Source organism: Sitophilus oryzae, unplaced genomic scaffold (assembly GCF_002938485.1).
Source record: "Sitophilus oryzae breed Bouriz unplaced genomic scaffold, Soryzae_2.0 scaffold_1442_pilon_pilon, whole genome shotgun sequence".
Lineage (NCBI taxonomy): Eukaryota > Metazoa > Arthropoda > Insecta > Coleoptera > Curculionidae > Sitophilus > Sitophilus oryzae.
Window position 1 is genome coordinate 4,630,373 of NW_022146107.1, and position 26,299 is coordinate 4,656,671.

Here is a 26,299-nt window from a genome sequence, read left to right on the forward strand (position 1 = left end):
GGTGTTATATTTAATTAATGGTATACACTTTTATAAAGATTTAAATAGTTTTCTTTTTGCATACAAATGGGCTAGTAATATTATCGTTTTGTTAAAATCGATAATATTACTAGCCTGTGGATTTTGTACATTTGTTGCTATAAAAACAATCTAAAATGCCAATATTCCATGGGTATATTGATAAATGAGGTCTAAATAATAAGAAAATGCATTTTCTACGAAAACTTGAAGGGATAGGTAAAAAATGGTATAATACAATTTGATAGAGAATTAAATTGTGCATCTGATTCTCCTAAAATATACAGGGCGTTCCATTTAAATTAAAGAAGTTATTGGCGTTTAAAGCTAGAAATTATTTAAAATAAATTTTTATACACTCTGTATAAGGTAGTATTATTTTTATTATTGTAACAGAATAACTGATCAATAAATAAACTTCAGTAAATATTTAGTATTAAAAACTTTGATACCCTTGGAGAAATGAAGCCTTAAAATTTTTACTGCAATTTCACAAAATTGAAAATATTTCAAAAACGGTAAGGTTTAACTGTAATAAACATTAATCAAATTTACCTTTATTTTAATCGTAGAAACTAAAAATGTAATAATATACAGGGTGTTCCGTTTAAAAAAATACAACTTTGATATTTTTTACTTATTTGGGACACTCTGTATCTTGTAAAATTATTTTTAAATTGTACCTCTAATAGTCCTTCATCGAACCCAAAACTTACAATTTGTAAAAATATAATCGTTTAGCTACAATACTCCGTGTCGTATGTGGTGAACAACCCTGTATATCGATCATTATGAAATTCGTTTAAAATTAACTAATTATATATCTTTCTTGTATTTTTGCTTTTATTTACTACGTGTCAAAAATTAGATGTCAAAGAATTTAGATACGTCAATTTGACTTACATGCTTCAGTAGCGTATGGGATGTTGGTGTTAATAAATAATTATTATAACTTATCTATTTTTATTAGAATTTAATATTTTTATAAAAATTTAAAACTACTAACATTTATTGCCAACGTCAAATAAAACAACAAATTATTGAATCTACCCTACATCATATTTTTACACGTTTTGAATAAAATTAGAACGACACTGATAAACCGGCATTTAAGTCGGCCATTTTTGGTCCCCATCGCGCTCGACCTAAGTTTTTTCATATGCTCCTTCCTTAATCTCTTTGTTCAAAGATCAAAACAAATTGAAATTTAAAATATGAACCGAATAACTTGAAATAACTCAATTAATTGAATATTTGAATATGTTTAAACCCTGAAAAAAATCGATATATAACATTTTAATACTTTCATAATGAACTCTTTATAGTCGTAGTAAGCCATTTTAAATTTTTCGTATCGATAGGTTCCTCCAAAGTGAGTTCTTTAAATTCTAAATTCCAGTCTTTGTCGATCAATATAATGGTATGCGTTCTGAAAAAAAAATATAATACTATATTAGAGCTACAAAAAAGCTATGTTATACCAAAGTTTACAGAATTAAAAATATTCTCTAAACTTTGTTTATACTACAGTAGGCGTAAAACTCGTAATACCTTAAGGTGCGTTTAGACTTGAGTACGCACGAGCTGAGCGTGCGCGCACGGCATTCGTTCGCGCTCTCGGCTCCGTTCAAATTGAAAACTTATTTTTCGACGAATGAAGTGATCCACTTATGCGCGCACAGCAGAGTTGTGTTGGCGAAAATAATGGACGACCAAGAAATAGTCGGGGCTGCAGTCATTGTTATGCACAGCTTAATTATTAAAAAGAAGAAAATCGAAAACATCGTCGCTGGTGGCAAACCAAAATTTTTAGAAATCGATATAATTTACTGCAAAAACTTAGTGTCTGAGGAGGGCTATGATCAGTTCAAAAACTTTACAAGAATGACCAGGCCCGACTTTGAATATTTACAAAATTTCATAACACCAAAAAATACGAACAAAAGATACAAATTTTAGAATAGCAGTTTCATTAATATCGATATATTCCGTATTAATTTTATTTACAAGGTCTTGTCATGTGTTTTTTTTTGGTTTTTTAACAATACGAAGAATGTTTAACATCCCATAATATAGGCAACTTTTCATATTCTTCAATTAATAATATCGAAGATTCATTGATCCACTCCATAATTTTAATAAAGAAAATGAAAAAAATCACACACGCACGCACGAACGCCGACAAAACAAATTGCCGGTGCAAACTGAGCGTTCGCGCATACATAAAATCCCTTTGAGCACGGACCAAAAACCGACACCAGACGGCTCATCTTCGCAGCTGCTCGCGCACAGACAGATTCAGAGTGAGCGTTCGCGAACAGCCATTTACACTTGAGCATTCGCGAAGGATCAGTGCGTGCGTGCTCAAGTCTAAACGCACCATTATAATCGAAAAAAAACACGTCAAAGACGGCTGAGGAATAACAAGTTTTATGTCAATTTTTTGTAAGTAACATCTAGAGATTAACCTCGCCAAAATTATCGATTGTTATTCTGCAACCGCATTTGACGTCGTTTTTTTCGATCATACGGTATTTTGATGGCGTCCAACTTTTATTAATTTTCCTATATTTAGATATTTGCTCTTATCTGATGTAACAAGTCGAATTCTGAGCTCCAATGAAGGAAACTCAAAAATTAGCGAAATCGACGGGCTGCTTAACGATTAGACTGTGGTTTTAACCTCCATATACGTCTTTTCTGATTACCTGGTCCCATATCCACCTCTAGAAAAATCGACATATATTGAAGATAATACATCTAAAGCTTTGGGTGCTCTTCTCTCCAATTCCTTATCAGGTAAATATCTAAAAAAACATCTTATATTCTGAACAATTCCACATTAAAGCCTCTTCTACACGTAACGTTTTACCTGTTAGGTAAGACGAATTAAAAACTAGCACGTACAACTTTGAAACCATTCAGCTAAGCCGTTTTTAAATTATTTGCAAAACTAGGTCCTTAAAAAAGTAACTTGAACTTATTAAAACTTACGATACTGAACAAGGAACTTTGTTCAAATTTTTGTTGTAATACTTTGAATAGAAATGTTAAGGAAGGAGCATATCAAAAAATTTGTGTAGAGCGCGATGGGGCTCAAAAATGGCCGACTTAAATTCCGGTTTATCAGTGCCGTTCTAATTTTATCCAAAACGTGTAAAAATATGATGCAAGCTAGACGTAATAATTTGTTGTTTTATTTTACGTTGTCAATAAATGTTGGTAGTTAATAAAATTGTTATAAAAATATATAATTCTAATAAAAATAGATAAGTTATAATAATTATTTATAACCATGAACATCCGATACGCTACTGAAGCAGGTAAGTCAAATTGACGTATCTAAATTCTTTGACATCTAATCTCTGACAAGTAATAAATAAAAGCAAAAATGCAGAAAAAATATATGATTAGTTAATTTTAAGAGAATTTCATAAATGATCGGTTTACTACACGTATGTATATTATATACAAGTGAAAAGTTATTTTTCTCGATTTTTGACCGAGATCTACCGCACGCTACACAACCATTTTACAGTCTTTTTCAATAAATCGCAATAGTGCCACTGTTAATTTAAGTTCTGCCACAATTTCCTTTTAGATTTACTACCTCTGAATAACTACCAATTGTAGAATAAATAATAAATAACATAAAATAAGCTCAGTAAAAGATTTGATCCACAACATTTCAAATCAAATTCAAATGTGTCAAATAAATCGTCAAACAGAACTGTCAATGATCCCTACACTAGGGCCCCTACATCGGTCTACCATGCATGAATACATTGATAGCATTATACTCTTTCCTTAATCTTTGTATTCAAAGGTTTTCTGTCTCAATTGTGTTCAAATTTTTTTCGACCTTTTTTTCGTCTACACACAAAGTTTATAGTTTTACTTGGCACGTTTAGCCTAAACAGGCAAGACTGTCAGGTAAAACGTTACGTGTGGTCTTAGCCTTAAATATAAAATATTTATTTATTTTTTACTTACTTGGTTTTATCCTTCAACAATTCTACAAGAGCCTCTACGAGCTGTTCTTTTTCAAGTCTTTTTTCAATTATATCTTGAAAATTTTCCCTTCCCTGTAAGACTTTCATGTATGGGCTTGAGACAGCGCTGTTGCCAAATCCTAACGTATGTTTACCAACATAAACGGAATCGATTTGAGGATAATTACTATGATGGTAGATTTCTGTTTTACCATCTTTACTAAAAAACATTTTGTGGAGAAATTTTTAAAAACAATGAAAATATTAAATGAAAGTAACACAATCATTAAGCATGTTTTTTTTTATTTTGATATTATATTATAGATTATACTGTATATTCCTTAAACAAGAGTGATTATGTTGTTTATCGCAATAACTAAAGAATACAAGAACGCATAATGCAAATATACGGGGTGGGGCAAAATCTGCGATGTTACATTATAAGACGCCATTTTTTTGGTGCCATACAAAGGATCAGAGACCTGGGGACAGTTTTACCGTTTTTAATACTTTGTTGTGGTGATATTGGTCCTTGTATTTAGTCATTGATTTACTGTCTATGCAAATCTCTCCAACCAGAAGATTCATGATAGTGACAGTTTTGTCTGTCATTTTAATTCACACATATATTGTATTTTCTGTCATTTTTTGGATGTCGTCTGTCGAAATCTTCCCTGGCTCATTGGACAGACTATAGACTTGCTATAGACGTAATGACAATAACAGCAATGTCACTATTTTTATGCGTCTATAAGAATGAGTTGTGAATTTTTTGAAAAACAACAAATGAAACTGCAAAATTTCTGTTTAACAAAAGATAACTACACAATAGAAATATACAGACAAAATATATTATTTTTTCTTTGTGAACTAAAGATTAATACAGACTAAGATAAGTTATATGAGACCAAAACAATACTATTTTATAATAATTTTAGGACATTAAAGGCTTACCTTAATTCTACGCCTATTAAGTTATAACCGTTGTACTCCAAACCGTTATTTCTTAGATTTTTGGTATATTCTGGATAATCTAGGTTTCCATCTAAGTAATCAATTACTAACATTCCTCTACCAGTTGCATTTTCGATTTTTGGACCATTGGAAATATTAGTTAAACATGAAAAACAGTGCTTAGTTGGTTTCCCATTTTCATGGTGTATTTTACTTTTAAAACCTAGCCAAGTACCACCTTCTCGACCAGGTTCCATATCCCTACCTACAAAATAACAGCCCTCACTTGAAACCTATCGTGTAAATTTTTAGGGCACATAAACTGGTATATAACTAGTAGTTACTAACTACAGGGTGGCCCCTTTTAAGCGAAGCTTCAAGGAGAACGATAGTTTGTATTGAAATGAAATTTTTGGAGCATATGTAGTATAATTGAAAGTATTTTATAAAAATATATAGAGTTCTACAGGGTGTCTCCAAAAAAGTTACACACTAAAGTTGTGTTTTTTGTAGGGGAACACCCTATATATTAATTGATTTTCAGATTCTAGCAATAAATAAAGGTGAGTTTTATTAATGAAGCATATGAGTAAAATTTAAGGTTGGGTAAATTTTAAATTTCAATAAAACCACATAAATTGCAGAGATGTGACTTATTTCAGATACAAGTATTTGAAATACAGATATAAGATACAAAATACGTGTTTTCATCTTGTATTTGAAATACTTTTTTTAATTTGATTAAATTGTAATTGATGAAAAAAAGTGCATCTAAATCATAGATCTAAATACAAGATACAAGATGTATCTTGTATTTAGTTACATTTTTTTAGTACATTATTTATTATTAGTAGTAATTATTATTTTAATATTTTTAGCCGACCATACCTACAGTAGGGTTCCCAACTTGAGCATCGGCGATTCCGGGACAATTATTTTTAAGTTTTTAAATAATTGAAACAAAACATTAAATATTAAAAATTCAAATATATTATATGTAAATGTGATTTTCTGGTCACGGCCAAGGCAAAATTTTCGCCGGGACAAACTTTCTGATTCCTGGTTAATCCCGGTCAAACCGGGACGGTTGGGAACCCTAACCTACAGGTATGGTAGGCTATTAAGATCGACAAAAAAAAAGTTTTTTTAATTTCACTCAAAATGAGTTATTTGGATCATAAATGACCTAAATACAAAATATTTTCATGGTGTCTGTCTGTCTGTCCGTCTGTAACACGATAACTCAATAACCGCTAAACCGATTTTAACCAAATTTGGCACAAAAATACTGTGGCACCCGAGAATCTGGCCATTAGTTTTTGGTGGGGGTGGGGGGTTGGTAAGGGGGTATGGGAGGGGGTTAAAAATTTTAAAAAATCGTAACTCCAAAATTACAGTAGCTAGCGAAACGCGGTTTTCAATTTAAGATTAGGAATAATATTTGCAACAAAATTTGTAATAACATCAAAATCAGTCAAAGTCGCAGTTTTTGAGATAAAAAAAAATTGAAAAAATTCCTTTTCTTTGAAACTAAAAAAGAACTGCCTACCAACTTTTTATTAACATATTTTAGTATGGGCGGCTATACGTGCCTCTCGGCGCCAATTTTTTACTTTATGACATTCAATCACAATATGGACTAAAGCAGTGTCGCCAGATCAATAAATATAATATCTTTAGTAGGTACAATGAATGTATTTTATGTATTTAAGTTTTTTTTATTAACATTAAACCTAAAATAGAACAAAATAAACATTTTAAAAATTACAACATTTTTATTATTCTGTCTAGTATTAATGAATGGATTAAAGAAAAGCATCCATTTCATTCTTTTTTCAAGTTTTAGGACAAGGCCTTTGATATCTTGTCCTAAAACTTGTATTTGAGATACTTTTTATGGGGTATCATGTACATCTCTGCTAAATTGGAATTTACCCGGTTGAATATCGGAATAATATACAGGGTGTTCAAGTTAAAATAAAAGAGTAACTTGCTTTTAAATATGACCAATCTTCAATATTAATATTGTCTCACCCTGTATAACTTTTCTGGACAAAGTTTAATTTTTTGATCGTATTACATACTTGTATTACAATGCAAAGGATTGTATTAACTAAATATCAGGCTATACAGGGTAAATCACAATAATTTAGGTTGTTTTTATTGAAATTTAAAGTTTATTCTTAGAAAATGTTAAATATCTCAAAAACCTTACATTTTAGTCATATATTTTGTTTATATGCTTCGTTAAAATTTTAGAATCCAAAAATCAATAAGCTGATATAGGGTGTTCCATTAAAAAAATACAAATTTGATGCGTAACTTTTTTGGGGACCCCTGTAGAACTCATTTCATTTTAATACAAACTACAGTTTTTCATGGAGCCTCGTTTGAGAGGTGCCACCCTGTATATTGTAGATACTTTATTTTGATGTCATAAAATAGAAACAACATATTTATTAATATTGAAGTATGAAATTAATTGTGAAATAAGTTGTTGACGTGGTAAACGATAAAATTGTCCCTATTAAAGTTTTATTTTTATCTCTTACCAGCAATAATATCAGTATCTGGACATCTAAATGCAGGTTTTGCAGGCCTTTTGTAGTACTCATCTCTATTTGTGGCCACTATAAGTCTATATTCATTATCCTCCGGCTCAGGATTTGTATGAACAAACAAGATACACATGTCGAATACTTAAATGAAGCACTATCCAGTCGATATATTTTTAATTTTAATTTTTTTGATCGCACTTGTAGCAGGGTGATTGAACTGATGATTAAAATTTTCACATTAATTCAAGGAGACAATACGTCTAAAGTTCACCTTTGAAGCACCACAAACTAATTAAAAACAATTTGGTTTAGCACTACACTTTATACTACTTATATTTATTTAAAGTAAGAATTATAAGTTTGAATTTTATCTTCTAATTTATTTTAAGAGATTTCCTTGAGATATCCATCTATTTACTAATAAAGGTTTCTTTATTAAAGAAAGATACAATGATATCAAGCGTAAGTTAAACAGAGAAAAATGTAGTTCGGTGTTGTTTTATTTTGGAAAATGATTTTTGTAAACAGCTGATCGGAAACGTCAGGATGACTTTTCAGCAGCTGATAATATTTTGACAAAGAAGTGATAGAGCTGGGAAGTTTAGTTCACTTAACCTTGACTTAACCGATGTTTCGATCTCGTTCAACAAAGCAATTTAGTTCGTTTTGTTAAGTTTAGTTCAATAAGTTGTAGTTTTCGCTCTTCGGCTCTGGTACCTTTTAGGTATATCGGCAATCTTGAAGTTATTGATGTAAATTTGATAACGTTTTAAGTACGGATCGTCGGCTAAATTTGAGATCACTTCACTATTGATATGCTATTGATACTTAAAATTATTATTTTTAGGTTAAATTTACGATAAGTTGTCAATGTATGCGATAATTATGACAGATGAGAGAGAATGTGTTTTACTGGTTGTATTATTTTCTCTATTAAGTTTAATAAGAGTGACAAAGAAGACATAGAATTAGTTTATTTGTCTTTTGCTCGCGTCTGCGCATATCGCCTTGTATCGCTGGCGGTAACAATGAAATGTTGAAAATCCGGATTTTGTTTTATTTATACTTTCTTATTAATTTTGAAAAATAAGGGTAGCGATATTAAGTTCATAAGAATAGATATTATATTTTGATCTGTGTTGAAGGTTGAGAAGAGGATCACAATGGTAAAAACGTCTGCCGTAACTGAGTTTTGATTGCATTGGTTACAACATTCTTTTTGGGGGGTTTGTTTTTGGTGTTATTCGTGTTATTTATGGACGATCCGCACTTTTTTTATTAGAAAATGTCATTAGTGTTCCTCTTCTCAATTCTGTATAGAAAATTTTAAAGTTTTGATGTACCTAAAAGGTACCAGACCCTTGCTCTTCATTTCGCACGGGGAATGAACAGTTTGTAAATCGTATGGGAGGGAGGAAAATCATAACTGCGACCTTATAGATCTATTGTGTCCCCCTTTCTTGAGTTATAACTTATAATACAGTCTCAGGGCTTTAACATTTCTTGTTTTGTAGTTTAGTATATGTAGAATGTAGAATGAGTAAGAGGAGGGGTTAATCACTGCAACCTTAAAGATCTATTGTGCCCCCCTTCCTCGAGTCATCACACAGTCTATAACCCATCGTACCCCTGCTATAGAGGTGACAGGGTATTTCGCATCCTCCTCTGACAACAGTTCTTTCTCCGAGGGTACACACCCTTCCACGGTTGGAGTTTGGCCCTCCGTGCCGCCCTTCACAGTCGAGGAGCTTGCCTCCGGCTGAGGAACCCGTGAGGTGGAGGCTGGAGGATCTGTCTCCATTTTCTCCACCTCTTTAACTTGGTCTCTCCTTAGACCTGATACGGTGTTGTCCCGTATCTATAATAGAGGATATGTCCCTCTTTCTCTATTGCCTCCTTGAATTTGAGGTCAATTCCTATTGTGAGGACCTGGCCATGACCCTCCTCCCTCGAGTTGATGACTCGCCAACTCGATGTCCTTACATTGAAGTTCTGACCCTGGATAAGGCTCAGCAGGTAGGTGGTGCCTTTCCCCTTGCTCCTCGGCAGAAAGACCGTGATGGCCGTCCCTTTAGGGATGTTTTCTCCCTTCACAGGCCAATTTCTAAGCTTAGGTGCGATTTCCACCAACCAATTCGTCGATTCTTGAGATACACAATCTATGCGGATCAGGCCACCCGAAAGTGTATCCCCGCAAAACGCAGCTCACCCACATTTTGTAGATCGTTGTGTTGCGATCCGATCGCCACTACTTCGTCGAGTGTAGCCTCTTCTAGAGACGTTTGCTGGTCGGTGGTCAGAGCAACCTCTGGGAAATCCTTTGGCAGCACCGCCATTTTCACTTGTCCAGCAATAGCGGCAAAGCTGGTGATACGTCCCTGCTTGCCTCCCGGTGTTGGAAGGCTTTCCATCCTGGCTTTTTTCTCTCCCTGCGGGAGGAGAGGTGAGAGGTTCTCGCTCCCTCTCTTGCCCTTTGATGGAGATGAGTCAGGTTGTTTCTTGGTTTCTTTACTCTCTCCTTTTCAGAGGAGTGTTTTCGCTTTTGCTCCCTCTGGAGTAAGTTCTTCGTGGAGCAGTCGGAGGTATCTCCGTGCTTCTGCTCCGCTAAGACCTACTCTCAGAGGATCGTCTAGCCCGCCTGGTTGACCCAGGCCGGGTAGACGAAACGGTAGCTTGTGTCGCTTATTGGGTCTAGAGGTAGGCTCCCGACCCTTGCTGGAGAAAGTGGTAGCTTGTGTGCCACTTGTGGAGGATGATCCCAAGCAAGTGTCAGCCGCCCCTCTTGTAATTTCCTTTGGATTTGGTCCCTTGGAACGTTCATTTGTAATGTTCCCAGTGTCGCTAGGGGCTTCCCCACAGCTTCACCGGTGGTGTTTTTAATGCTAGATCTCATAGTGTTCCCACGAGTCGCTAGGGATAGTCGGTCCACTTCTACAGAGCCCCGCATGTAGAAGTAAGGGGTAAATAATGCCCCAAGGTTGAGGCCAGTAATGGCTAGTCCTCTATCTAGCCACGCATCCCTTTGACCTGGTCCGTCCATCGTATAGGATTTAGGTTTTTGGTGAGGTTGTCTCCTCTTGGTCAAGGCGGTTAAGCCAAGACCTCCCACACCCTCTACCCGCGAGACATGACCACAGTCAGTAGAGGGTGCCTCTGGTATGTGGTATAACGGACAGGGGTAGCCCCGTCCGGCATCGTTATATATCTTGGTGCAATTTCCTGGCCACGACACTACAGCCAGGGACAAGACGATGAGTGAGATGCTTGTTAGACCAAGCCAGGCGCTAGGGGGATTTCCCCCAGCACCTGACTAGGAGCTTCTGCACCAACAAGGTCTTGCATCTCCTAGGGGAAGTAGTTTATTCTTTTACGTTACAATTCAACAGTTCAACCAGTCCCTACCTATTTTCTTCTCATTCTTATTTTTACCCTTATTTTTAATTTAGTTCAAATAACCGTGTCTTCTCGATCCAACTGATGGAATCTTTTAGTTCACATACGTAAGACCACCTTTTGAACTACGTAGTTTGGTCGTGAACTACACAACTCTAATAATTTGACACATCCAGCTTGATTTGCGCCTGTGATTTGCGCTTATTTTATAAGCAATATTTATTATTTATTGTTTATCAAGTGATTTTAAGCTTAATATTTATTGTTTTTAAGTTCTTTTTTCATAGATATTCATATACCTATATCTGTCAACAAATAATGTTATAATTTCTTCCTAAATTAGGTACATAATGGGTACATACCTTTCTGTTCATTCATATCTATTCATAATACTGTATGAATTATTAATAAACAATATTATTATTCTTTTTATGTACCTTCCTGATGCAGGCTATCAGACTGAAATATATAATTTTAAAATAAGATTTTTAAGGCAATAGCATCAAATTGATTCCTTTTTTAAATATAGCTTATATAAACAAGGTTTTCTACCATCGTTTTTTTTGTTTATGTTTCAGTTTAAATACTAACCTTGACAGCTTGGTATTTTCACGGTTAACATGTTTCAGAGTTTAACAAACTACCAGTACAACGATTTTTTATATTTTATGAATTAAACGTCTCAGTTTTAATGACTGGTCAGTTAATAATTGTATATAGTCGCTATAGGAAGGTTGTTTAAATTGAACTTTTAAACTATTTGTACTTGATATTTATTCCATATAAATGTTTATTTAGAGTACTACGTATTTTGTTATTGCAATAAGTAAGTTTCATATGGTATTTAGTGCATGAATATGGAAGGCCAAGACAGTCCTGTTATAGATAAATCATTAAGTTCTAAGGGTAAGTACCAGCAAAAGTCTCATCTTTGATATTATTAGGAATATACAAACAAAAGCTTTCATTGTTTATATACAAGGATATACAAGTCAATCTTATTAAAACTTTAGTTCTATTTAAGTTCTTATTTAAGATGTGATATCTTAAGATTAAAATATTTCCAATTATCACATATATTAGCACAGATAACACATATGTGTTATCTGTGATATTAGATCATTTATTAGGGTACAATTTTTATGTAGGTACCTTAGGTACAGAAAGATATAGTTTAATAGGTATTTATTGATAAACTATTATAAATATTTACCTAAGGTTAGTTAGGGGGGAGTACTGTACTTAGAGTAAATATAGGCACTGAATTAAATGTACTTAGTTGTTTATACATTTCATTTTTAATGAATATAGTACAGGGTGCTTCAGAAACATGTTACGCATCTTTCGTTGGTAGGTTCCTCGCCTAAAAATAAGATTTATTTTTTATAGGGCCGATTCTGCTTAGTTTTATAGCGACAGGGGGTTAAAGGCTCACATTTTTTAGATTTATTATAATTTTCTTCCTAGTGTCTTTAGCGATTCGAATGAAATTTTGAGGGTAAAAGTTACTATAAGTTGTACATATTTGAATGATAAAAAGTGTAGGTAGATTGGGTTGTCACATGGGTTGTCACTGGATAATTTTTTAAAAAAAATTGTGCGCCACTGACTTTTTTCTCTTGTTAGCACAGTTGTGTAGGCCCATGCAGGCCATTTAACGCCGAATAAAAATTGTCGCTGTATTTTTGTCGATTGAGATAAACGCAATTTTATTAATTTCAATCAATATAATTAAAATTAAAAAAAATATTACTTATTTATTTAATTTAATTTATTATTAAATTTTATAACTCTAACTGATATACAGGGTGGTCGAAATTGGTCTGTTTTAACAGAGAAAACCTATTTCCTGACTAGATAGAGCAAAATATAAAATCAACATTCTATATTAGTTTTGCCAATTACAATTAAAATGCCATTAAATGGAGAATTTAGAGAGAGTCGGATTGGAACAAGGGGCCCCATATCTTGGTCTGCTAGGTCCTGTGATTTAACTTCTTTTGGCTTTTTTATGCGGGAAATTAAAAAGACCTTATATATAAGGGAAGAACCCATTGGACGAGAGAAGAATTGCAGAAGGCTACTAGGCAAGCTTTTGGACTTATTATACCAAATCGCCTAATAAATCGCTGTAACTCTGTGAGCAAAATATGTTTATTATGTATTCAACAAGGAGGTGCTCAGTTTGAACATCTTAGATGACTTTTTTAGAAAACTATATTCGTCACTCAAAAGATACGTTTTTTAGCTTTGTTATTCGTTTATTGTATCGATTTCAATTGTAATTACTAAAACTTATATAGATTGTTAATTTACCTTTTCAAAAGTCTTTAATTATGCAGATAAATAATAAATATAGAATATCAAATTGCGATAAAAAATAATTACACAACTAGGTCAACACAAAATCAAGGCACACTTCGATACAAAGATGAAAAATCTAATATTTCTCTCATTCTTAGAAATAGGTACCCATAACTTTATATCGTTTGAAATGGTTAAATGCCAGCATTTTTTTAAGTTCATAGCCAAGCATAGAAAAAAACTCACTACGCCACTGGATTGTGCTTAAAAAAGTGCCTTAAGAACGTCTTTACAGAATTTTAATATTCCGCGAAATAAAAAAGTTATGGGCAATTTTCAAAATGGTAAAAAATGCAAAAAGACCCCGTATCTCAGTTGGCAGTGAAAATATCAACAGGCGGTTTATGCCATTAAACGTGTCTCAGAAATCGAGCCCATGACATCTATGTCGGTTTTGCTCTATCTAGTCAGGAAATAGGTTTTCTCTGTTAAAACAGACCAATTCCGACCACCCTGTACAGTGCTGCATACAGCAAAAGAAATAATGGTATTTAAGACAATTAGAAAAATTCTATGTTTTAAAAGTTTTAACACCCTGTAGGCATCTTTAAAACTATGCATTTGCGCACCCATGTTTATATGAACTTTTTTCCGTATTTTTTGATAAGGAATCAATGAGTACTTACAGTTCGTCTGCTGGATCTGTGTCTATGAAAGGAATGCGGACAAAAAACATTTAAATAAACAGCAATATATTGTCAAGAAAAATGGCGCATCCGCCAGAAATTAAAAATGTATTACTGGTTGCCTGCACAACCGCAACGTATCCGCCAGAAATTAAAAGACTTTTTCAGGCGCCATCTTTTAGTCAAGTCGAGAAGTAAGGGAATCAGACAATAGAATTGTCTGGTATGAAGAAGTACGCTTTCCGAGAATTGGAGAAGTTTCGAGAAGCAGTCAATAGAGTATATAAGCCGGAGCCATCGACAACTGAGACAGTTTTTGAAATTTGAATATACCGCGTGAAATTGAAAATCGGACAATTTGGTGAAGGAATAGTTAGTTTGTTGTGTGTTATAAGTTAGTAATTGTGTATAAAGTGAGAAAATAAATTCGTTAAGTATTTTATCGTGAGTTTAAATTAGTGGACCCACGGAATCCGTAACAATTGGTGTCGGAAGTGCGATTCAAGAGGATTTTAAGAAGAAATTAAGTGGATTGGAGGATTTTTAGACCGGATTAGAGTATTTTTATGGTTGGTACAAGGGAACAAGCGAAGAAAATGGAGGAAGTAAGCAAACTATTAGGCGATTTTATGGAGAATATGAGAAGAGAAAAGGCAGAAGAACAAGAGAGGCTGCGAAAAGAAAAGCAGAAGATCAAGAAAGACTCCGTAAAGAACGAGAAGAAGAGCGAGCCCGACTAGAAAAGAGAAAGCAGAAGAACAAGAAAGACTCCGTAAAGAACGAGAAGAAGAGCGAGCCCGATTAGAAAGAGAAAAAGGAAGAGGAAAAACTACGACGTCAACAAGAACAGGACCGGCTTGAGAAAATTTTTCGAAGATTTGAAAGTTCAACGACAACAAGAGAAACAAGAAGAACAGGACCGGCTTGAGAAAATACTGGGTAATTTGGAAATTCGTTTGGAGGAGCGACGTCAAAAAAGAAAGACAAGAAGAACAGGACCGTATTCAGAAAATTTTAGAAAATCAAGGAATTAGACAAGAACGGTTGGAGAAAATTGTTGAAGATTTAGAAGTGCGTCGCCAGAAAGAAAAATTTGAAGATCAGGACCGTCTTAAGAAAACTTTGGAAAATCAGGAATTTCGACTACAGAAGAATTTTGAAGACCTGGAAAAACGACAGGAGAACCATTTCCAAGAAGTTGTAGAAGATCTGGAGGAACGCCTTCAGCAGAAAATGGAAAAATTGGAGATGGACCTACAGAAGACCAAGGTACAAGTAAGGACACCTGGCGTTCATGGAACTGCGAACCTCAAGGCCCCGACCTACGATGGACAAACCACCTGGACGATGTACCACCGCCAGTTTGAAGCAGCGGCTGCTGCCAATGGATGGACTGACCAGGAGAAAGCAGCGGCACTCGTCATCGCGCTGCGTGGCCCTGCCCTGGAATTGCTACAAACTATTCCTGCAGCCCAACAGCAGGAATACGAAACATTGGTTGCTGCACTGGACAGAAGATATGGCGACCAACATCGACGCCAACTTTACCAGGCCCAGATCAAGACACGCCTGCAGAGGTCCGGAGAGAGTCTGCAGGAATTTGAAGCAGACTTACGTCGGCTGGTACACCTGGCATATCCAGAAGCACCGGAAGGATTTAGGGAGGAACTCGCTGCTCAGTGCTTTATCAGCGGACTGAGGGACAACGAATTAGAGAGGGCGCTGCAAATATCCCGATTTTCTACCAGCAGCGAAGCACTGGTCAGGGCGCTGGAAATCGAAGCTGCTTTTAGCGCCATCCCTAGACCGAAGATAAGATCGGTAGCGGTCGAGGAACAGCCCGAAAACACTCACAGAGGTTTGGAGGAGATGTGTAGAAAATTCGACAAACTATGTGAGCTACTAATAAACAAGGGAATCAACAATAACCAGACAGAGAACCAGAGAAGATCCCAGGACATAAGGTGCTATAGATGTGGCAGGAATGGCCACATCAAACGGGATTGCCGCGTTCATGCGATCCCGTTCAGCATCCAGAGAACGTAGGCACCAGGAAAACTAAAATCAGTCAATACTAAGGGGCGAGTATTGACTGGGGAGAACAGAGCCCCCAGGATTTTTTCCATTAGGAGTCTAGGAACAACCGCTGACAGCTTGGTGATCGACGGGAAAGTCAATGGAAAGGGAATTCGAATGACTGTGGATACTGGCGCTATGGTATCGTTGGTGCGGGCTAACTCAGTGCAAGGATTGAAGCTGATGTCTCTGGGAAGAAGAGTGTGTTTACGTACAGTTACGGGGGAAATGGCCGTTGCACGGGGAAAGGCTATCGTCGAACTGAAGTTAGGAAATTTGAAGTTTCAGCATAGCGTCTTAGTGGCAGATATTGAAGATGACTTCATCTTGGGCATGGATATGATTCGTCAACATGGATTTTCGTTCGATCACCAGAGAAATATCTTAAATATTGGATATGAAGAGTTCATGTTATCTCCAGACGAGGGACCAGGCAGAATGGATGTAAGATCAGCGGAAACTGTGGTGATACCTGGTAATACCGAGAAGATCGTATTCGGTAAAGTGGAGAAAATCGCTGGGTGCTGTGTTGGACTGGTAAAAAGTGGCGACAAGAAACAAGATAGGTACTTAGTAGGAAAGTCATTGGTGAACACCGACAAGAATATACCGATCAGAATTGCGAATGTTTTCCCGAATTGTGTCAAGATTCAAAAAGGTGACAAGATAGCCATCTGCGAACCTGTAAGAAGTGTCACCCGATGTGATGAAGTGTCGTCAGCTGTTACACAAATGGCATCCAAAGAAACACTAAAACATCTAGAACAGCCATGGGATCACCTAACATATGAGGAGAAACAGAAGGCTAAGCAGTTCCTGCGAAAGCATGGCGGTATTTTTGAGAAAAATAACAGTGGAAAACGGATTTTGTGAAGCACCGGATTAATACTGGTCATGCTCAGCCGATTCGACAACGTCCTAGAAGGGTGCCCCTTTCCAAACAACAAGAAATGGAGACAATGGTAGATAAGATGCTAGAAGATGGAGTTATCGAAGAATCATCGAGTCCATGGTCATCTCCTGTTGTTTTGGTGACGAAGAAAGATGGTAGTACACGATTCTGCGTGGACTATCGGAAGCTCAATGACGTCACTAAGAAGGACAGCTACCCACTGCCACGTATAGACGACACGTTAACCACACTGGCAGGTTCGTGCTGGTTCTCCACTCTCGACTTAAAGAGTGGATACTGGCAAGTTGGTCTGGACGAGGAAGACAAAGAAAAGACGGCTTTTTCTACAGGAAACGGACTATACCAATTCAAGGTCATGCCGTTTGGATTATGCAATGCTCCAGCCACTTTCGAACGTCTCATGGAGGTGGTGTTAAGAGGATTAACTTGGAAAACGTGCTTGGTTTACCTCGACGATGTATTGGTTATGGGAAGAACTTTTGAGGAGCATTTGCGAAATTTAGAAGAAGTCTTCGGCCGCATAAGGAATGCGCACCTGTACTTGAACCCGAAGAAGTGTAGCTTATTCCAGCGACAAGTGGAATTCTTGGGTCATGTAGTTTCGGCAGACGGAATTTACACCGACCAGAAGAAAATCGCTGCAATTAAGGATTGGCCTAAACCTCGCGACAAACATGAACTTAGAAGTTTTCTGGGTTTATGCACCTATTACAGAAGATTTGTCAAGGGATTTGCCAATATAGCTGCACCCTTACATAGACTTACAGGTGATGAAGTCGGCTACGAATGGAACACCGATTGTGATGTAGCCTTTGGAAGACTTAAGGCGGCTTTATGTTCAAGTCCTATTCTAGCCTACCCGCAACAACAAGGGAGGTATATCCTGGATACCGACGCCAGCAATATCGGCATAGGTGCAGTGCTATCACAAGTGCAAGATGGCGAAGAACGAGTGATAGAATATTACAGTCGAGTTCTATCCAAACCAGAAAGGAATTACTGCGTTACCCGGAAGGAGCTGCTAGCAATTGTGAAGGCAGTTGATCATTTTCATAAATATCTGTACGGCCAAGAATTTTTAATTAGGACAGATCATGCGGCTCTCAAGTGGCTTATGGAGATGAAACAACCTGAAGGTCAAATAGCACGATGGCTCGAGAAGCTCCAACAGTATCACTTTACCATCCAACATCGTGCTGGAAAAATGCATGGTAACGCAGACGGTTTATCCAGAAGACCCTGTCAAACCGATTGTAAGCACTGCTGTAAAACGGAACAACGTGAAGGCACTGTCATGATAAGGAGTTTAAACTTGGAACCGATGAACAGTGGACGACGACACAATTGAGGAAAGATCAAATGGAAGATCCAGACATCGGAGCAATACTACGGCTCAAGGAAGGTAACGGCGAGAGACCACCGTGGCAGGATATTGCGGACAGAGGGCTCGTTTTCAAAGCTCTCTGGGCTCAGTGGAATTCACTGGTTATTGAGAATGGATTGTTAAAGCGCACATGGGAAAGTGCGGATGGCAGCACAGTAACAACTCAGTTACTGGTACCAAGGAAGAAAGTTACCCAGGTATTGGAAGAAATTCACGGTGGTAAAACTGGAGCCCATCTTGGGGTAAACAAGACCTTGAGCAAGCTGAGAGATCGCTTTTACTGGGTGGATTATTGCGAAGATGTCAAGAAATGGTGTCGACAATGTAAAATTTGTGCAGCCAGCCAAGGACCAAGCACTCGATCTAGGGGAAAAATGAAACAATATAACGTTGGACTGCCATTCGAAAGAATCGCTGTTGACATTGCAGGCCCATTCCCTGAAACGCACAAGGGCAACAAGTACGTTTTAGTGGCGATGGATTATTTCAGTAAATGGCCAGAAGTTTTTGCCATTCCAAACCAAGAAGCATCGACTGTAGCTGAAGTATTAGTCAATAATGTCTTCAGTAGATTTGGAATTCCTTTAGAGCTTCACACTGACCAAGGAAGGAACTTCGAGTCAAGACTGTTCCAGAAGATGTGTGATCTGCTTGGTATTCACAAGACTAGGACAACAGCTTTACATCCGCAGTCTGATGGGATGGTCGAGAGATTCAATAAGACCATTGAAGAACATCTCTCGAAAATGGTGGATGAACATCAAAGAGATTGGGATCAGCATATACCACTATTCCTAATGGCATATAGAAGTGCAGTTCACAACACCACCGGACTTTCACCATCGAAGATTTTATTTGGTCGAGAATTACGGTTGCCTTGTGACTTGGTGTTCGGATCACCAGACGACAGCACCACGAACGTAGAGGACTACGCGGATGAACTGAAGGAAAGGTTATTGGGAATTCATAAGGCCGTGAGAAGTAAGATTACGCTAGCCAGTGACCGGATGAAAGCTCGTTACGACCTCAGAGCTAATTCTACGGGATTTCAACAGGACGATATGGTATGGTTATATAACCCACAGCGCAAGAAAGGGAGGTCCCCAAAGTTAACTCCAGCATGGGAAGGTCCTTATACAGTCATCAAGAGGATAAATGATGTTGTGTACCGGATTCAACGCAGCCCTAGAAGTAAGATGAAAGTAGTTCATCTGGATCGATTGAAGAGATACCAGACAGGGAAACCTTGATCGGGACGATCAAATTTGAGAAGGGGGCAATGTCAAGAAAAATGGCGCATCCGCCAGAAATTAAAATGTATTACTGGTTGCCTGCACAACCGCAACGTATCCGCCAGAAATTAAAAAGACTTTTTCAGGCGCCATCTTTTAGTCAAGTCGAGAAGTAAAGGAATCAGACAATAGAATTGTCTGGTATGAAGAAGTACGCTTTCCGAGAATTGAGAAGTTTCGAGAAGCAGTCAATAGAGTATATAAGCCGGAGCCATCGACAACTGAGACAGTTTTGAAATTTGAATATACCGCGTGAAATTGAAAATCGGACAATTTGGTGAAGGAATAGTTAGTTTGTTGTGTGTTATAAGTTAGTAATTGTGTATAAAGTGAGAAAATAAATTCGTTAAGTATTTTATCGTGAGTTTAAATTAGTGGACCCACGGAATCCGTAACAATATTTTATACGTCGACTTGACGAGTACGTCACCGCAAATCGCTCCGCCCACTCATTTTATTGGCTACTTGCAAATTTGTCTAATTTTTATTGATGGGATGCGTCGTCTAATTTTTTACGAAAAACATCGAGATAACATAGTTTCCCCTCTCGCGGATACCCCGTAGCCACAGAACGGACAGACGTACTGTATGTAACACTTTGGCCAGATGATCACTTTAAAAAAATAATAATAAAATTGCGTTTATCTCCATTAAAGAACTCGAAATCGACAAAATATCAAGAGATTGCAAGAGACAGCTTTTAGTAGGCATTAAACGGCCTATAAAACTCAGTGGCGCACGTTTTTTTTAGAAAAATATTCCAGTGATAGTCCATATGCACGTCCCTGGTGAATCTATTAACTCTTTTAACCTCAAATTATGTAATAGTTAAAGTAACTTTCACCCTCAAACTAATAATCTCATTTTATAATCGCTAGAGGAAATAGTATTTTTGCGAATCTCCCCACGAAAGATGGCACTTGATTCTTGAAACACCCTATCTAAGTAAAAAAAAAGATAAAACATGGCTAAAGCGCTACTAAAAAATATTACAAAGCATCTTACTCATATCCTCATATTTTTACCGTTTAGACAATTAAAATCATTTTTTTATTATCGTTTTTTGTTATCACCTATTCCCCTGCTATTGATATGGGCATATCTATTGTTATAGTCCAAGAGGCAGTGAAGGTTTTCAGTACTTATTTTCCTATTATGTGTATCCCGGATTGTTTTTACAAGAGGAAAAACTTTTTTATTATTGACATTTTGAGAAAAATGCATTCTTCATAAAATTTTTATGAATAATGTGCATTTTTCTGACATACTGTAGTTTATGATAGTACAGCACGTCTGCTGGATCTGTGTCTATGAAAGGAATGCGGACAAAAAACATTTAAATAAACAACAATATATTTTATACGTCGACTTGACGAGTGCGTCACCGCAAATCGCTCCGCCCACTCATTTTATTGGCTACTTGCAAATTTGTCGAATTTTTATTGATGAGACGCGTCGTCTAATTTTTTACGAAAAACATAGAGAGAATATCGTTTCCCCTCTCACGGATACCCCGTAGCTATAGAACGGACAGACCTACTGTATCAAATGATACGTTAAATTTTAAGCGTGGGAAAATAAGGGTTACGGATTTCAAAAATCTGTCAAATTTTTGCATCCTTAAATTTTCAGTCAGACTGACTTTTCTCCACTTGGGAGGTGCCAGACTGTTTTTTCCATTAATTAAACGATTCTCTTTAATAAATATTTATTAATACATTATATATTAATAGAATAATAATTAATACATTATATTGATTATCAAATATTTATGGCTGGGAAAATAAGTGGATTTTTTAGTTTTTTATCTTGTGAACCCTTTATCCGAAAATTTTAGCCAGACTCACAAATTGTCAATTAATGCCACCATCAGAATATAAGGCCCGGTCTCAGAACTGCGACTGTCGCCAGCGACACGACAAAAGAACTAATCAGATTTGTACAAAATAAAAACATTGTTTTGACATTTCAAACAACCAATGGGAGCTGTACAAAATTTAAAATTGACAGCTGTTTGAATTTTGGACAAATCTGATTCGTTCTTTGGTCGTGTCGCTGGCGACAGTCGCAGTTCTGAGAACAGGGCTTTATATATCCACCCACTGGGAAAATATGTACGAAAAAAATTCACTGCCTCCTGGACTACTACAGTCGTTTAGATTATGTTATCATTTCAAAGAATTTAGGTTGATGAGTTAGTTACTAGTTCTGCAATGAATATAACCGACACAATTTGATCTTTATCTTGTTGATAGAAAATAAAGGGGGACAATGGTTGCGATATAAATGTTTTTTGACGCTTGATCTTGTTCTTCTCGAGACGTTTCTGCATATATTTAAAGAAAAATGAAACGAAATATCAGACTAAATAAAGGTGAGAGCGATTTTATTAGTACATAATTTTATCTTATAACAAATTTAAGTGAAAAGATTACCAAATGTTGATTTATATATGAAATACATTTTTGTAAATAGGGCAAAAGATATAAACGTCAATAATAATTCTAGTGTCAGACATTTCCCTAAGTATACAGGGTGTTGCAAAAAACATGTGTCATCTCACGTAAAAATAAGATTTATTTTTTATATCAACATGCGTCCGATTCTACTCTACAGGGTATTCTGATATCTACAGGAGGTTAGAGTCTTCATCTTTTTTCGATTTATTATAATTTTCTTCTAAGTTTCCAAGTGCTTTAAGCGGTTCGAATGAAATTTTAAAGGTAATGAGAAAAAGTTCCTATAAACACTGGTGGGGAAATGCATAGTTTTAAAGTTACAGCTTTGGTTACAGGATGTTAAAAGTTTTAAAAAATAAGTCTTTTGTTATTATTATAAATACAATAATTTTTTTTTCTTAAATTTGCTGTAGGTAGTACTGTACATCAGTGGTATAAATATTTCAATAAAATTTAATAATAAATTAGATTAAATAAATAATTTATTAATTTTATTAATTACGATTAACAAAAGTGCGTTTATCTCGTCAAGGAGATTGAAATCGACAAAATATCAAGACACATCTTTTAATAGGCATTAACAGTACAATTTTGCTGGCAAGAAAAAAAAAGTCAGTGGCGCACATGTTTTTATTTTTTTTTAAATATTCTAGTGATGACCCATATTATGCACGTCCCTGGTGAATATGTCGACACTTTTTTACATCATTAAAAGTTGTTCCAGATATTTGCAATTTAACACTGCTCTTTCCCCTATTAAATTATAACTAGCTATGACAGCTATACCGGGTGCGTCTCAAAAGTGGCTCCAACCAAACCAAACCCCGATAACTTTTTTATTTTTTCAGATAAAAAAAACGAGATTTGGTACGTTAGTATATGATATTAATTGGGATTGATTGACATATTCAATTGATTTCTGTCACTTCCGGTTTCACCGGAAATGACTACAACTTTTGATTTTTAAATGGCACCCTCGGTATTTTTTTACTTTATTCGATTGAAAATGACACTCTGAATCGAATGACATATCATATGTCAACTTTTGACATATTCGCTCAAAAGTATTCTAAATTTTAGAGTAATAAAAAGAGTGCCATGACTGTGTTAAAAATACTAATTTTTAATCAAGGAGCCTTGGAAAAATAGATTTGATCGTCTAATGGTTTTTAGTGTCTTGTCCTGACCGGTTAAAAGATACCCAAATCGTATTTTTAATCATATCTCAATTTTTTTTAAATGAAACGAGGGTGGCTCATTAGCATATTTTGAAAAAGCATTTTTTACGAATAATTTGATACCACACACTTGGTCTTTCGATTCAAATTGTCGTTATGAACCGCATGTTACAATTTCAAATAAACCATATGCGAAAATGTCAAAAGTTGACATATGATATGTCATTCGATTCAGGGTGTCATTTTCTATCAAATAAAGTAAAACAATACCGAGGGTGTCATTTAAAAATCAAAAGTTGTAGTCATTTCCGGTGAAACCGGAAGTGACAGAAATCAATTGAATACGTCAATCAATCCCAATTTATGTCATATTCTAACATACCAAATCTCATTGTTTTATCTGAAAAAATAAAAAAGTTATAGGGGTGAGCCACTTTTGAGACGCACCCGGTATATAGTCTTAAAAAACAATTATTTGATTTAACCGAAAGTATGATCTCTCCAACTAAAACTATAGTAAATTACATGACATGTGTCTGTCATTTCAATGCACACCCTAAATTGTATTTTCTGTCATTGTATATATTCCCTGGTTCAGTGGGTAGACATGGGGTAGACTTTATTTGACTTTATTATAGCCAGTAACTTGATTAAATCTCTATTTTTTCTTCTATTTATACATGCTTTCTTATTTTTCAGATCTTCCTAATAAACATCTCATACAATTATGCCATTATAAACAAAAATCGAATTGGGATTGTGGAATATCGTGCATAGCAATGGTGTTATCGAATAAATATAGAGACCATTTCATAAAGAACATTAGTAAAATTTGTAAAATTGAAGGTTTTAATAAAAGGTTTTCTTTTTTAATATTAAAATATCATAAATTATGTTAAAAACGATTTTTTTCTAGTACTTGGTCCATTGATCTTTGTTACTTGTTGAAAAGATACAATATTGAGCATAGATACTGTACTATTACAATTGGAGTTCATGAAGGTTATAGAGGAAATAGTTTTTACCATAATATTTTAAGTAAGGTAAGAAAACCCGATACACTTATTTATTTTCTTGAAAAAAGTAAAAGAAAGCTACAAAATAAAAAAGTTATTTCTTTAAACATCACTGTTTTGAAAGACATTCAACTTAGAGGAAACAAAAATATATATTTACATTTTATTCTGATCAAACATCGTTTACAACAAAAAGCGATGATGACAAATTTCTGCTGATTGCCTTAGATCTACCGCTTGTGTTTGAAAACGAAGTATGTTATTATTAATTTTTTTTGGGGTACCTATAAAAACTGCGTACTAAATATATATGTAGGGATATCATTTTAGTTAAAATACATATAGATGATTTTTTTTAATTAAGATACATATGAAATTATTTTTAGTTTTCTAATTAAATTAAATTAAAATTTATTAGGGAAGTAACTGTGACAACGCTGCTTTAGGAAGACTGTTTAGTTTCTAATGTTTTTACAATAAATAGTAAAAGTTTGTTTCAAGTTATGTTCAGTGCGGTGTTGCGAACTTTCGAGTTTTAAAGGCCATTTTTACTTTTTTTGCAAAAGAACTCTTTTTATAAAACAAAATTTAGGTGGACTATTCTAGTCCCAAATTGTTATTTCGACGGTGAGTGACCTTACGTATTTTTTAGCTTTAACAGTGCTGTACCTAATTTAAGTTTTAAGTAGGATATTATTACCAAAAAAAATTATTGAAATTAAAACTATTGTATTACATTACATTGTGCGCGTTCAGGGAACACAGCGGCTAACCGACCGCTGAGTATTTTGCTCAGGGCTGACTGTTTTTGTGTGTAAAAAGAGACCGTTTAGGGAAATCGCTTACTCAGCCACTCAGCCGCTGACCGTCCCTGAACGCGCCCATATGTATTATTAAAATTACTTTTTACGATTGTTGATAAAAAAAAAACAGCGCGCCACTGGTAGACCGAAAAGACATAAATGCACACGTAACTGAACAGCGTTGTCAAATTTATGCACCGATCTCTTTTTAATTTATATAAAAATGCTCGAGTATGTATGATTGTAAACAAATGGTGTTTTATAAATGCAGTGTTAGATATCTTTGGTTTACCCTCCACAAAATTATATTCTAGGTATATTATTTTAATTAATTTTAGGATGAATATCGTGTGAACAAACGATTTAAAGAAGCGTCCAAAAACAACATTTATATTGAAAATAAATCAGTGACTCTAAGAGAAATATTAGAACATCTGATAAACGGTCCTGTGATAGTTTTAACGAATGCAAGGCTGCTGTGCTGTGATATTTGCAAATTTAACAAAGTTACTAGCGAACTAAGAAAATGTTTACCGTGGCCTATAACTTATCAAGGACATTACATCGTGTTGTGTGGATACGACATATACAGTCAAAAAGTTTACTATAGAAACCCTACCTTCAATGATCGTAAGTATATCTATTAATGACTAATGAATACAAAATTGGGTAACGCGCATTTCAGAGTAGAGTAGAATGACTTTATTTTCCAAAATACTAACTTCTGAATGGTTATATGCTTTTATTTTTGTTGTAAATTCTACATTCATGGACCTTTTATACGTTGTGTTGCACAGTTTTTGTCTTACTTTGATAAAAAAAATTCAAAAGATAGTCGACAACAACGTTTTGTCGACGCAAGCAAGTCGTACGGTAAGTCGTTGCGTCTGAACCGCGCTTAATGGGGTTTTACACAAAAAAACTAGGTGAAACTCATAAGGGAAAACAAAAAATAAATTTCAAGGCTTTAACATTTGATTTTTCAATTCTAAGATGAATTATTGATACAAAAATAAATATTATATGTGTATATACCTATCAATAAATAAAAATCTAAGTATTTTTAAATAAAAAGTGTTTTTAGATGTTTGCATAATGCCAGTGCTACATTTCGACCAAGCAAGGAAAAGCTATGGGACAGATGAAGATATAATTTTTGTCTACAAATAAGTACATATATCTTTGTATTTGTAGCACCAAAATACATGTTCAGCTATCAGCTTTAAAAATCTATTGTCGCCCTGATACAATAAATATTTATTTATTTTGCTTG

At 35.3% G+C, this 26,299-nt stretch overlaps 2 protein-coding genes across 6 annotated transcripts; one reads left to right on the forward strand and one right to left on the reverse strand.

Annotated features, from left to right (window-relative positions):
• Positions 1-964: 964 nt before the first annotated feature.
• On the reverse strand, positions 965-7,947 carry LOC115877099 (transport and Golgi organization protein 2 homolog). Its single transcript, XM_030893185.1, has 5 exons — positions 7,517-7,947; positions 4,965-5,229; positions 4,012-4,230; positions 2,727-2,825; positions 965-1,447 (listed from the first exon to the last, which is right to left on the reverse strand). Exons 1-5 carry the CDS (start codon positions 7,653-7,655, stop codon positions 1,324-1,326), a joined length of 846 nt encoding a protein of 281 aa, XP_030749045.1. The 5' UTR covers positions 7,656-7,947; the 3' UTR covers positions 965-1,323.
• On the forward strand, positions 2,705-26,299 carry LOC115877100 (protein GUCD1). Of its 5 annotated transcripts, none has more exons than XM_030893187.1 (6): positions 2,712-2,817; positions 11,714-11,821; positions 23,907-24,066; positions 24,124-24,250; positions 25,365-25,656; positions 26,111-26,299. In XM_030893187.1, exons 2-6 carry the CDS (start codon positions 11,767-11,769, stop codon positions 26,194-26,196), a joined length of 720 nt encoding a protein of 239 aa, XP_030749047.1. In that variant the 5' UTR covers positions 2,712-2,817; positions 11,714-11,766; the 3' UTR covers positions 26,197-26,299. The 5 variants fall into 5 exon arrangements, with proteins under 5 accessions (XP_030749050.1, XP_030749047.1, XP_030749048.1 ...); XM_030893188.1 differs by lacking the exon at positions 2,712-2,817 and adding an exon at positions 11,090-11,269; XM_030893186.1 differs by lacking the exon at positions 2,712-2,817 and adding an exon at positions 11,090-11,258.